This window comes from Rana temporaria, chromosome 2, assembly GCF_905171775.1.
Source record: "Rana temporaria chromosome 2, aRanTem1.1, whole genome shotgun sequence".
Lineage (NCBI taxonomy): Eukaryota > Metazoa > Chordata > Amphibia > Anura > Ranidae > Rana > Rana temporaria.
In genome coordinates this window covers 148238067-148250855 of record NC_053490.1, presented here as the reverse complement: position 1 = coordinate 148250855, position 12789 = coordinate 148238067, and the positions used below count along the sequence as shown (strand labels likewise).

Sequence of the window (12789 nt, the reverse complement as noted above, 5' to 3'; positions counted from 1 at the left end):
CAACATAAATCCCCAGTCTACTCTGTCGAACGCTTTTTCTGCATCGATCGACAGAAGTAGACCTGGGGACCCTACTGCCTTCATTCTCTGGAGTATCAAGAGTGTTTTTACTCCATTGTCTCTACCCTCTCTACCTTGAACAAAGCCCGTTTGGTCCGGGTGTACCAATTTTGTCATTTCCTGTCTAACTCTTCCGGCCAGTACCTTTGCGTACAATTTTATATCAGTGTTTAAAAGAGATATCGGCCTGTACCCTGAGCAGCTTCCCGTGTCTTTACCTTCCTTTGGAATAACCGTGATGGTTGCCTCTGATGCTTCTTTACTTAATTTATACTCTCTTCCAAGGCCATTAAAATACTGGCATAATTTTGGGAGGAGGATCTTCTGTACTTGTTAATGCTAGTTTAATTTCATTTTCCGTAATGGGCCTATCCATCTCTTCTGCCTCCATTTGTCCAATTTTCGCTATTCCTGCTTCCTTTAAGAATGTAGTGATCTTATTTTCTTTTTCCCCTTTTTGCCAGTTCTTTTGTTCTACCGAGTATAATTTTTCGTAGTATACTCTAAATGTTTCTGCAATATCTTTTGTTGTATGTGAAACCTCACCTTTTTCGTTTTTGATTTTATCTATATAATTCCTTGATTTCTTTTTTTGTACCATCCGAGCTAGATGTTTGCTTGTTTTATTCCCCCACCTGTATCTTTCCCTTGCTATTAAGTTAAATTCCCTTTTTGTGTCCTGATCTACAAGTTCTTTAAGGTCATTTCGCTTATTTACTAGGTTTAGATATAGGTTTTGTTGTTTTCCCATTTTCTTATGTTTCTGTTCAAGATTAAAGATCTCCCCTATTAGTTTTTCCCTTTTACTATTCTCCTCTTTCTTCCTCCTTGCTCCTTCAGAGATCAAGATCCCTCTTATCACCGCCTTATGGGCATCCCATAGGGTTGCTTTAGAAATTCCATCTATCTCATTTGTTTTAAAATACTCTTCTAATTCTTTTTTAACCCTCAGGGAACTTTTCTCTTTGATTATTAACTCCTCATTAAGTCTCCAGTTTTGATAGGGCTTTTGATTCCCTGAGATTTTTATGGATATGCTGATAGGGGCATGATCCGAAATCGTCATGGTTTCTATTCTTGTCTCGACCACCATTTCCAGTATTCTATGGTCTACCAGTATGTGGTCAATCCGAGAGTAGCTCCCGTGGACCGGGGAATAGAACGTGTAATCTCGTTGGCTTGGGTTAAAGATCCTCCATGTATCCACTAATTGATTTCTATATAAACTTTCCTTAACCTTTCTTAGTTGTTTGTCTTGGGTTTCTGATGTCTGGTGAGTCTTGTCTACTTTCGGGTCCATACAAAAGTTTAAGTCTCCTCCCAATATTAACTTTCCCCTCCTAAAATCTTTTAATTTCCCTAGTATTTCCAACAGGTATTTCATCGGGGAGGTATTTGGGGCATATATATTTACAAGGGTGTATTCCTCCTCCTCCAGATTTCCCCTTAAAAAGAGGAATCTCCCTTCCGGGTCTGTCATTCTATCCGTTAGAACGAACCTAGTCCCCTTCGCTATTCCGATTGCTATCCCTCTGGCTCTTTTGGAAATGGTATCTCCATAGTACCATCTGGGAAAGTCGGGGGAGTATATCTTTGTATTTGACCCCAGTGTAAGATGGGTTTCTTGTAAGAAGGCAATGTCTGTCCTATACCTTTTCAGCTCCTTTAATATCTTATGTCTCTTAGTTGGGCTGTTAAGGCCTTTTACATTATAGGACAGACATTTAATCACTGGCATCTTTGTTTACCTTTCTTCGGGTTACTGTCTCTTCTGATTGTTTTGGTGAGATAGGGTTTCTTCCCTCCCTGCTTCCCATGCCTCCCCCCCCTCCCTCCAACCCACCCGATCCTCCCCCTCCCTCCCATCCCCTCCTCCCAGCCCACCCAACCCTCCCTCCCTCCCTCCCATCCCCTCCCCCTTCCCTCCTTCCTCCCTCCTACCCCCCCTATCTGGCCTATTGAAGACCTCTGAACCATCTTCCATGTCATGGTTCAGATCATTCCGGGTGGGGTCTGGGACCACCTCCCCCCCCTCCGGTTTTCCACCCAGGAGGGGGGGGAGGAGGGGACCTGTCCCAAGCCCGAAGTCAGAGGAGAGACCGAGGAAAAAAAAAAAAGGATAACTGGGAACTTCTACCGTAGCCCAGAAGAGGAAAAGGTGCTACCAGAAAGAGAGCTGAGGAAAAGAGGATGGGGGGGAGTTTCCATTTTCCTCCCCTCCTCCCCCCACCCCCTCCTCCCCTCCTACCCCCAGCCTGGCAGGTCAGGGACCTGAATATCCAATTTCCTACAGAATTCATTTAAGTCCTCGGGGAATCTTAGTGTCGCCGATCTCCCCTCTTTTGTTCCAATTAGGCAAGCAGGGAAACCCCAATTATACTTAATCTTCAGATCTGTCATCTGTTTTAAGAGTGGTTTTAACACCCATCTCCTTGCCAGGGTTTCTGGGGCCACGTCGGTGAATATCTGCAGCTCCGTCCCTTCAAACACTACCGGGGGTTGTCCCCTCAGCTTCTTCCAAATTGCTTCTTTATCTTCATAAAATCCGAACCTTATTATGACATCTCTTGTTCGCTCGGTAGTCACTCTTTTCGGGTTTCCTACCCGATGTACCCTTTCGATCCTAATTGGGTTGTCTATTGTTCTTTCCAGTAGTGGATTAAATATCGTCTGTGTTATTATCCTGAGGTCCTCGCCCCTCTTCTCTGGTATCGACCTTATCCTTAAGTTTTGTCTCCGGCTTCTATTTTCCTGATCCTCCAATTTATAGAGAATATGTCTCTGTTGAAGTTGAATCTGATCCATCTGGGCTTTTAGTGTATTTGATTCCTGTTCTTGTTTCTCTATTTGTTCCTCTACTGTTTCTATTCTGAAGAGCATGTGACCGAAGTCTGTCCTTAAGTTCTGTATTTCACTTTTTATCACATTTTCCAATCTTAACAGCATCTCCGCCATTTCTCCCTTTGAGGGGGCCTGAGTGTCCGTGCTTCGTTCATCCATCCTGCTGCTTTCTAATACACTTCCGGTGGGCCCCTCCTCTCTTAGTTCTATAGATGTTTCTCTGGACATATCACTCTGGGGTTTCTTATTTTCAACCTTTTTTGCTTTATTCACTTGTTGTTGCTTTGTTGCACCCTGGGCTCCAGGGACACGCGGACTTTCCCCTCTAGTTACGAATGGCCTTATTGAGCTTGTTGCTGTTGTGTTACTTGGAGTAGTTGGGGGTCCCCCTTTTGTTGATCTACTCGTCATTCTGCTCATATTAGTCTCCTTCTTTCTGATTCTCTTCCCCAGCTTGACCTCTTAATTCCCCAATTGATACAGAAACCAATATAAAGGGAGAGACCGATATAAAGTGCTATGCTGGGTTGGGCCAGAGGTTTACTTTGTAGGGATTCACTATTTTAATTTTATTTTCTCCCCCTCTACCCCCTTTTTTTTTTTTTTTTTTAGCTCTTAACCTACTTGTATTATTTCAGCGGTTCTGACAGTTTAAACGATGCTTATCAATGTACCAATATATCCGATCTTGATCAATTACAACAAATAGTATTTGTATATGCAAGGGGTATGGATAGACGAAGTTCCCTTATTTACCATTCGGTTATAGGGCGTTAAAGAGGGGGGCAGGGTACCTCCAAAGATCTTTTCCTGCTGTTTAAGGTCCAGGGAATTTGGGAGATACCAATAGAAAAAGAATAAAAATAAAGGTCCCACACCAGAGGTGCCTGAGAATTCCCCAAGAGAAATGGGGCGTATAAGTTCCCCTCAATCGAAGGCAAGAAAACAAAATTAAATAAATAAATAATTTAGGAAATACGAGTGGACAGGCTTCAAGCAGAACATGCAGGTAGAATTTTGAATACAGAATGTATATGCCAGCTTTACCTATTTTAGGAATTTCACATGTAGTATAAATAGTCCCCCCCAATCGAGTAGTATAAAAAAGTGCTGTAACAATCAGTTATTCATAGTGACATCTCTTATCCACCTCTTTATACAACTTCGCTTAGCATATACAGCTGGTTATCTCAAGGTTCCTGTTAGTTTCCCTTATTGATCTTCTATTCTCTTGGGTTCAAATGTGTTAAATTGTTCTATATCATACCATGCAATGCAGCTCTTGGTTTAATTTCTCAGGAAAAAAAAAAGAATACCTCTCTCTTCTCCATGGATCTGCATTAAATTGCTGTTTTCAAACATTCTGATTTTTCTTCACAATTTAATTGTTAGCATCGAATGTACCTCTAGGTCTGGATCAGCTGAGAGGAGGGGTGCAGATGATATCCATCCATCTAGGCTCAGCGTGCACGCTGTCTCGGCATACTCACTTCAGTGTGGGCTAAGGTCCTGGCTGGAGCCGTTGCAGTCGGCGGGTACCGTCCTCCCACTACTTACCCCGCGTCCTGTGTCTGTTTTCCGGTGCTGCGGCGCGGCACGACACTTCACCGCCCGCAGCCCTTAGCGTCACAAGGAACGAGTGTGTCCGATGGTTCAGTGGAGAGCCGATGGGCAGCATGTGCGGCGTAAGGAAGCTGCCGTCTCCCCCTCTCATTCGGCTCGGTCCGTCCTTCCTCCTAGCGGTCCCATCGCTCTTCGCTCCCCCGCCCGTGAACGCATCGCGTCATCACGTCCTCACGTGGACGCGCATGGCTGCAGCATCCACCCCAAAGGTGTTCTGACACCACCAGCAACTCTCATTGCAATTGTTCAATAATGAGATTAAATACAGTGCTTGTTTTCTTCCTTTGATACCTATGTTTTCTTTTTTTCAGTTGAAAAACGGTGCAAGATTCTGCTGATTAGAAATATTGATATGGGACCAAATACAGTAGAATCACAATTGAGAACAATATTACAATGGATTGCTGCCTCGGAGTGTGATATATTGGAGCTCTGCTTTCATGAGAATGCCATAAAAGACCTTTTACTTGTAAGTTTAATCTTTTATTTTCCGTACAGCAGGTGCACATCTCCTCCACTGCATGTAAAAGTCACATGTATTTAGAAAGAAATGCATGCCCTTAGTGGTACCTCTCATATGTAGTGGTTAGTTATAGAACAAATTTGGAGAAAATTAAATTTATATGAAAGTGGATTTGTTGCCCGTAGTCATCAGTCAGGTTTCATCTAATGTTGTGTAGGAAAAATCTAATTTGCCACTAAAGGAACAACATTTTGGAGGAGGAGAACATTTTGCCAAAATAACTTAAATAGTTTGGAGTTTGGAATGGTCGACAAGTTTTCATGTTGTCTTGCAGTTGCGAGGAGTTTGAGGAGTTCTTGTTTTCAGAGTAGGTGCTAACTAACAGGACAAGCATTATTCTTATCCAGCCAAATTCATCAACCCCTTCTGGCTTCTTTGGAACAATGATCGGAGCCTGATGTTTAGATCCCTTTCTCATTGAATTATCTTAAAGCGGGGGTTCACCCTAAAAAAAAATTCTAACATTACATTGAGCTGACTTCTGACACTACGCTGATCTTTTTTTTTTATCTTATTTTTTTCATACATACCGTTTTATCGCTATTTTACCCCCCGGCTTCCGGGTAGTGAATCCCGCGGGAGTGGGCGTTCCTATTCACAGGCTAAGTGATTGACGTATGACAAAAGGTTCCCACCGGCGCATACGGCGTGTCACGAGTTGCCAAAAGAAGCCGAACGTCGGTGCGCAGGCGCCATATTGAGCTGACTCGCAGTCCGGCTTCTTTCGGCAACTCGTGACACGCCGTATGCGCCGATGGGAACCTTTTGTCATACATCAATCACTTAGCCTGTGAATAGGAACGCCCACTCCCGTGGGATTCACTACCCGGAAGCCGGGGGGTAAAATAGCGATAAAACGGTATGTACAAAAAAAAAAAGATCAGCGTAGTGTCAGAAGTCAGCTCAATGTAATGTTAGAATTTTTTTTTAGGGTGAACCCCCACTTTATTAACTGGCAGGGGGACAAAAGCCTAAAAAAGAAAACGAATGCAGTGACCACATCTATGGACTGGTATTTTGCATAAGGCTAGGTTCACACAATATGCAACTCTGCAAGCTGCATTTTGCAGGGATGTGGCAGCCCATGCGTTTGAATGGCCTGCTGTGCTTCTTGAAACGCAAGGAACCGCATGTGCAGTGCGGGTGCGATTTCCGGTCTGTGAGGCATGCCATTAGGAATAATGTGTGGTACCCACACACATCCAGCATGTTTTTTTTTTATATATTTTTTTTTCTGTGCGGGTGATTGCGGCTGCAAGAACAGGTGCGGACCCACAGCGGGAACCACCTGCACAGATGGGAACCTAGCCTAAAGTATATTTTTGTTCTTAAGTTTTGTTATGCTTTGCCTATTTAGACTAGGTTCACACCTGCGCAGGTCGGCAATGCTTGCAAAATTACTCCCAACCCGCAGGCAAAACGCAATGCTCTTTAGTAGATGTGCTGTTGATTCTTAATGCCCATGCATCAGCAAAACATCCACGTTTTTGCATAAAACTGCATGGCGCTGAAGCTTATTTAAAAAAAAAAAAAAAGTCCAGGATTTCTTTACTCGCGCTTCTCGGATTGGGGCAACCCATTGAAATGAAAGCAGAACACAAGTCGCAAAAGTGTGAACCTAGCCTTAAAGAGGAAGTAAACTCTGTTCTTTGGATCGACAGTCGTATGTCGTGTCGTGAAGGTGTGAACCAGGCCTAAGTCATGTTTCACTTTCAGAATATTGTAGCCCAGTTATTTACAAGGACTTGGAATCGCAACCATTGATTTAGGATTTAAAGATTATACATGGTGTTCCCCGACTGCAGATTTTTAGTACATTCTCTTGTCAACTACTAGCAGTTAGGCTTATTGGAGATCCCTTATTACAAAACATAATCTACCTCAGTCTGCCATACCCTGCATTCATGTTACAATAATACTGCATGCACGCAGATGCTGCAATGTTGAATAACCATTTGCAGTGTCTGAGCACAAAGCAGTCTTGGGAGCTCCAGACTTTTACATGGGTTTAATCAAGCCTTCTGCAATATTAATCAGAGATTTAAAAGAATTCTGTACCCATGGCTAGTTTTTAGTGAGATTAGGTATCTGACCATAATGCAGACCATTCTGGCTTCATATGGAGATTGAGACACTGACCCAAATCATATTTTTAGATCAGGAAAGTTAACTTTTTTTTTTTTTTTTTTGCATTCTTGTACTGAGTTTGTGAACCAAAAGTATTGAAACAAGAGGATCAGTATGGCAGACAAGCAACTGCCATTTTTAGAGAGAGAGTAAGCGGTAGCCTGCATTTGTTTTGTAACCATTTTCTTGTGCCAAACGCACTGCTTATCATGGCTCATAATCTTGGCATGATGTAAAATGATTTTTAAATCTACTTAGCAACGTCATGATCTTGCTCCACATGCTTTCGTATTAGAAATGATGGTGGATGAATTATTTAAATATAAATCTTACTTTTCTAGTGTAAATTCCTCCAATTTTTACACTTTTACCGATAATTGTATTTGCAGCCCTTTGCAGATAGTTGTGTTATGAAGATTGTCTCTTACCTAACCACTGACCTTAACTGCCCGCTATTATGTGGTGCTTGCTTGTGCCAGTTTGGAAGCAGTGAATTCAAATAGGTCTGTGAAAATAAATAAATCCTATTTATTTGAGTCATTTACTTTGTGAAATAAACCCTAGTGTGAAAGGCTAATTCCTAAATAGAAAATCTGTTTTCATTGAAGCTGGAGCAGAACCCAAAAAAACACACTTTGCCACAATAGGAAAATCCACATCAATAATTGGGCTTATGTTTCGATGTGTGGTATCAGGGTGCGGTAGACAACTTATTACCTTTTTGTTCAAAATTTCCTGTTTTTACCCTGCCTAAAAACCCACAAACCACTAGATTGTAAAGGTTTCTATTTCAAAATATTTATCTTGACAATAAAAAAAAAAAAGAGAAAACATTGTAGATCATCTGCACGAAAAACTTTAGCCTAGTATGAATTTGGGTTTAATATTTCCTCACACTTATACATTTTCTTTCCTCAGCTTTACAGGCGAATCCAAGAAAAGGGCTGGAAAACTAGTGACCTCTTGCAAGCCGTTCTTCAGTACTGTGAAAGCTCAGAGATGTCCTCAAATCTCCCAAGTCCATTGTTTAGCTGGCTTTTGGAAATTGTTTAACGAGCACTTTATAGATTAGACTTACTGGAAAATATAAAAGGATATCTGTGAATATATCTGCAAAAGGCGATTTGAACTGACAGATTTATAAATACGCAGTATAATGCTGTAGCTTTGCATTGTGGCATTTGTGTGCACAAACTTACATATGTGATTGATGCATATCTTTGTGGTTGGTACCAAGATGTTTTAAGTAATTGTGCTGTTCTTGCATAAAGTGAAGACATATATTGGCGCTAATATCAATTGGAAGGCACTGCTTTTAGCATCACATATCACTATGAAAATGTTCTTAATTTTTAAACCCAAGTTTATTGTTGCATCACCCTTAATGCTGTTTTCCCAATTTCATTAAACCTTAAGGGAAAGAAAAAAGGAAACTGCCATTGCTTATCTCTCCTGACTTACTAGTCTGCATACTACAGATCGGTGACTCAGAACGAAATAAGGCCAGAGACAACCAGACAATTGGTATTCTTCAAAGGTCTGGTATTTGTCTTTATAATAGGGAAATTCCTATACAGGGGCACTTGTGCTGACTGTTGGTATTGGCCTTCAATGACCAGCTGTCTTGAGGCCAATTGAGAGCAACTACAAGGTAGCCATAAGGTGCTGAACTGCAGAAAGCAATCTTTGTGAAAATTGTAATTCCTTTTTCAAGTGCTTTTATTATTTATAACATCCACTACTGTGCTGTATTTAATGTCCTTTTCATTGTGTTGATTCCAACTGCTTTTTTAATTGGACCTTTTAACGGAGGCCACACTACTCATGGGGACCTCCTGAAGCTCTAGGCAGCTTGTGCTTAAGAATACTCTTGTGTTCTAGCTGGCTTGCAAATATACTTGTATTTGGTCACCAGCAATGACAATGTAAATGTCCTTTTCAAAGTGAATGCCTCTCATGCATATTTAAAAGGCAGTTTAAGCCAGAGTTTGAGCTAGGGGTTTTTTCATAGCATTTCTCAAAGAGCAATACATAAAAGTGACCAGATATCTGCTTTTTCAACTGTTTATTTTAAGCAAGTCTAGTCAGCAGCAAAGTACTGTAAGAAAATGCATTATTTCCTATATGGGTGGTTCGCATTTTCATGCTGCAGTTGAATGTTTTTATTAGTCTATAACACCCCCCCCCCCCCCCCAATACTACATGTGCATATTGGGCTCCTAATCCCCACTGCTACATCAAGAACTGCACTATGCTGCCTGATGAAATGTATAGAATGGTTAATACCAGGTGTATAAGGTCTTATTATTGGTCAATTAATGGCCAATCCTTGCATGTATGTCTCACCCAAGACCAACTTCCTGATTGGCTATAGATGGCACATAACAGTATATGCTCAATTCACAAACCTGTATTTCTCTTGTTCTAGGTGTTTTATTTGAAGTAACACATCACAACAGAAGTACATCCTCTAAATGCACTTTCTGATGAATAAGCGTACTCTGTTATCTAAAAAAAAAAAAGGCTGCTGTATGAGAGATATTCCTACAATACATTCCTTGATACTGTTAGCAACCAGTCAGAATCCTTGTTTAATCTGTAATCCTGCACTGCAGAAATTGACAGTTGGAATCTGACCGGTTGCTATAGGTAAGCAGAAGTGTTCTTGTCAGCAAAGCATACAAAAGCCTCACAAAGTTTACTGTGGAGCGTCACATTAAAGGAAGGAAAATAAGCTCATATTATGGTGTGTTTCCTTGTACTACTAATATATTATGAATCTGGCAACATTTTAAATACATTTCAGTGATGAAATCTAAATAAATAGTTTCTCATACCAGGTAAGCAGTGCCTAAGATATGTCTATAGTACAGATAAGAAATATTTGTAATCAAATAAACCTGTACACGCTTTTATATCAACTTACACTTTCCACATTGTATCCAGAATTCACAGATTAATATAAAAAATAAACTCATTCCTTTTTCCATTCAACTTAGAATTTTACAGGGTACATTCACTTAAAACTACAGGGTTTTGTGATAAAAAAAAAAAAAAAAAAAGAATACATATAGATCTCAAGAATCTGACCCTATTTCTCCTATAATTTCCTTTTTTCTGATACTTAACTGTAAAAAAAAAGTTGCTGTGGGAGTACAAAGTGTTCTGCTTCACATTTATTGAAAGGCTTCATTGTTTGAAAATTGATTAACCAAATTGATAGTATTTATAAACGAATAGAAAACTGTTGCTTTGTGACTAACCACCACATATATAAGTGTGGCATGTGTAATCTGTAAATGAGTTGTCAAGGTGTTTTTGATGGGGGGAAAAAAATGATGCACATGTGCAAACTCACAACACAACTGTAAAGATAGTAGTGTGTTTTCACAAAATTATAATGCATGCAAATACTTTTAGTACCACACTTTACTGGCTAATTTTAAATCACATTTTTAAAAATTTACTAAAGTTTTCTTAGAACAAATCGTACTGAATTTATCACACATTCTATATGCACATAATGCCTTCTGGCTGTTGGTAACATTGAATTTCTGTTGGTTACTGAGCAGATCAGAAAAATGAGCCATCATTTGAGGTGGGCATAAAATAAGTTAAGATACTGATTTATGAGAAAGGAGGCTTTCAATAGTTAAATATTATTTTAATGCAGTAAAAATGAGCATTCTAAAGGAATGTGTCATTTATTTTTGGGAAATGAAGAAAATATGTAAAATATCTAAGGGAGACCCAAACATTCTAGATATCCATTTTTTTTTTTTTTTTTTATTTCTCTGAGAGTCTGGAAACCTACTCACTGGCCACTTTATTAGGTACATCTGTTCAATTTCAAATGGCTTATCAGCCAACCTTGCGCATTCAGGCCAATGGCCTCCACAGTCACTAGCTTTCAATCCTATAGAACAGTGGTCATCAACCCTGTCCTGCAGGGTCCACTAACAGGCCAGGTTTTATGTATTACCTTTGGGGAGATGCAGTCTAGAATACTGCAATCACTGAGGAGAAAATGATATCAGCTGTGATGTATTTCAGTTATCTTGCAAACCTGGCCTGTTAGTGGGCCCTGCAGGACAGGGTTGATGACCACTGCTATAGAACACCTTTGGGATGTGGTGGAACGGGAGAGTTGCATCATGGATGTGCAGACGACAAATCTGCAGCAACTGTGTGATGCTATTGTGTCAATATGGACCACGGAGGAATGTTTCCAACACCTTGTTGAATAAATGCCATGAAGAATTAAGGCAGTTCTGAAGGAAAACGAGTGTCCAACCCATAACTAGCAAGGTGGACCTAATAAAGTGGCCGGTGTGAGTGTATTTGGTAAAGCTTTTCCAAGAGCAAAAATGATATGCAAGGTTTAGTAATGCTTAGCTAGATATTGCCTGTATGGATTGGAAAAGTCGTTCGTCTGCATGTTGCTTTTTCTCTCATAATGTACCTGGACCTTGCTCATTCAGGGCACATAACATTTTCACTGCAAAGCAGACATTGGAGGTAGCCACTCAAAGGAGTTGTAAAGGCAGAAGGTTTTTTTTTTTATCTATGCATCTAGATAAAAAACCTTCTGCGTGTAGCAGCACCCCCCTAATTACCTACCTGAGCTTCCTCTCTCCAGCGATGTGCACGATCCCCTTAGCCATCCAGGAAACTCCTTCTGATTTGCTGAGACAGAGTAGCGGCACCATTGGCTCCCGCGGCTGTCAAAGTCAGCCAATCGGGGGGGGGGGGGGAGAGGGGGCATGGCAAGTTCGAGGCTTCTTGTCTGAATGGGTACACAGAGCTCTGACTCGACTTGGGTGCCCCCTGTAGCAAACTGCTGGCTGAGGGGCACTCAAAGGAGGGAGGGGCTAGGAACAGCAAAGAGGGACCTGACAAGAGGAGGATCTGGGATGCTCTGTGCAAAACCAAACTGCACTGAGGAAGTAAGTATGTTTGTTTTTTTTTTTGTTTTTTTTTACCGAGCCTTTACATTTAGACTCCATTCACACAGGGGATACACGTCTTCCAGCATGACTTTGGGAGGCAACTTGGATACGACTTGAGTATGAATCACAGCGCGACATGAGGCAACTTCAAGTTGCCTCCAGGACAGTACAAGGCAACTTTAAGTTGCCTCCAGGACAGGAGGCTTTCCAGTGGCCAATCAAACAACAATCAGCTCTAGGGGGGGTGGGGTTTGCCTGAGAAATGTATGTTCTCTTCCTGTATTGTTGCTTCTGTTAAGACAGTGATCCAACTTCTGAGGCGACTTCCATTGAAATCAATAGGTACAAGTTGCCTACAAGTCGGATTGAAGTAGCACAGGAACCTTTTTTGAAGTCGGATGACTGCAGTAGTGTGCATTAAGACGGCTCCATTCACTTAAATTTTTTTTCTCGTGCATCGCGACTAGGGGCGACTTGAAGTCGGATCCAAAGTCGTCCCTGTGTGAATGGGCTCTTACTTTTAACAGTACAAGTGCTCTGTCCTTGCCCAGTTGTACTACCAGAGCTGCCCTGACATGTATTTTGGCATTTTTAGTCTTTGATCTGTTGTAATATCTTAAGAAGGAGCTTTAGAGCCCTTAAAAGATCGTATTTGTTAACTTTAGT

The 12789-nt window shown here is 41.1% G+C and overlaps 1 protein-coding gene across 2 annotated transcripts in view; it reads left to right on the top strand.

The window, feature by feature from the left end:
• The window catches only part of AKAP11 (A-kinase anchoring protein 11), a 98959-nt gene extending 88732 nt beyond the window's left edge, over positions 1-10227 (top strand). For both annotated transcript variants that reach the window (XM_040341304.1, XM_040341303.1), the window contains 2 exons: positions 4836-4993; positions 8093-10227. In XM_040341304.1, the coding sequence (XP_040197238.1) occupies positions 4836-4993; positions 8093-8227 (293 nt within the window). In that variant the 3' untranslated portion in view covers positions 8228-10227. The remainder of the gene's footprint in view (positions 1-4835; positions 4994-8092) is intronic.
• Positions 10228-12789: the final 2562 nt, after the last annotated feature.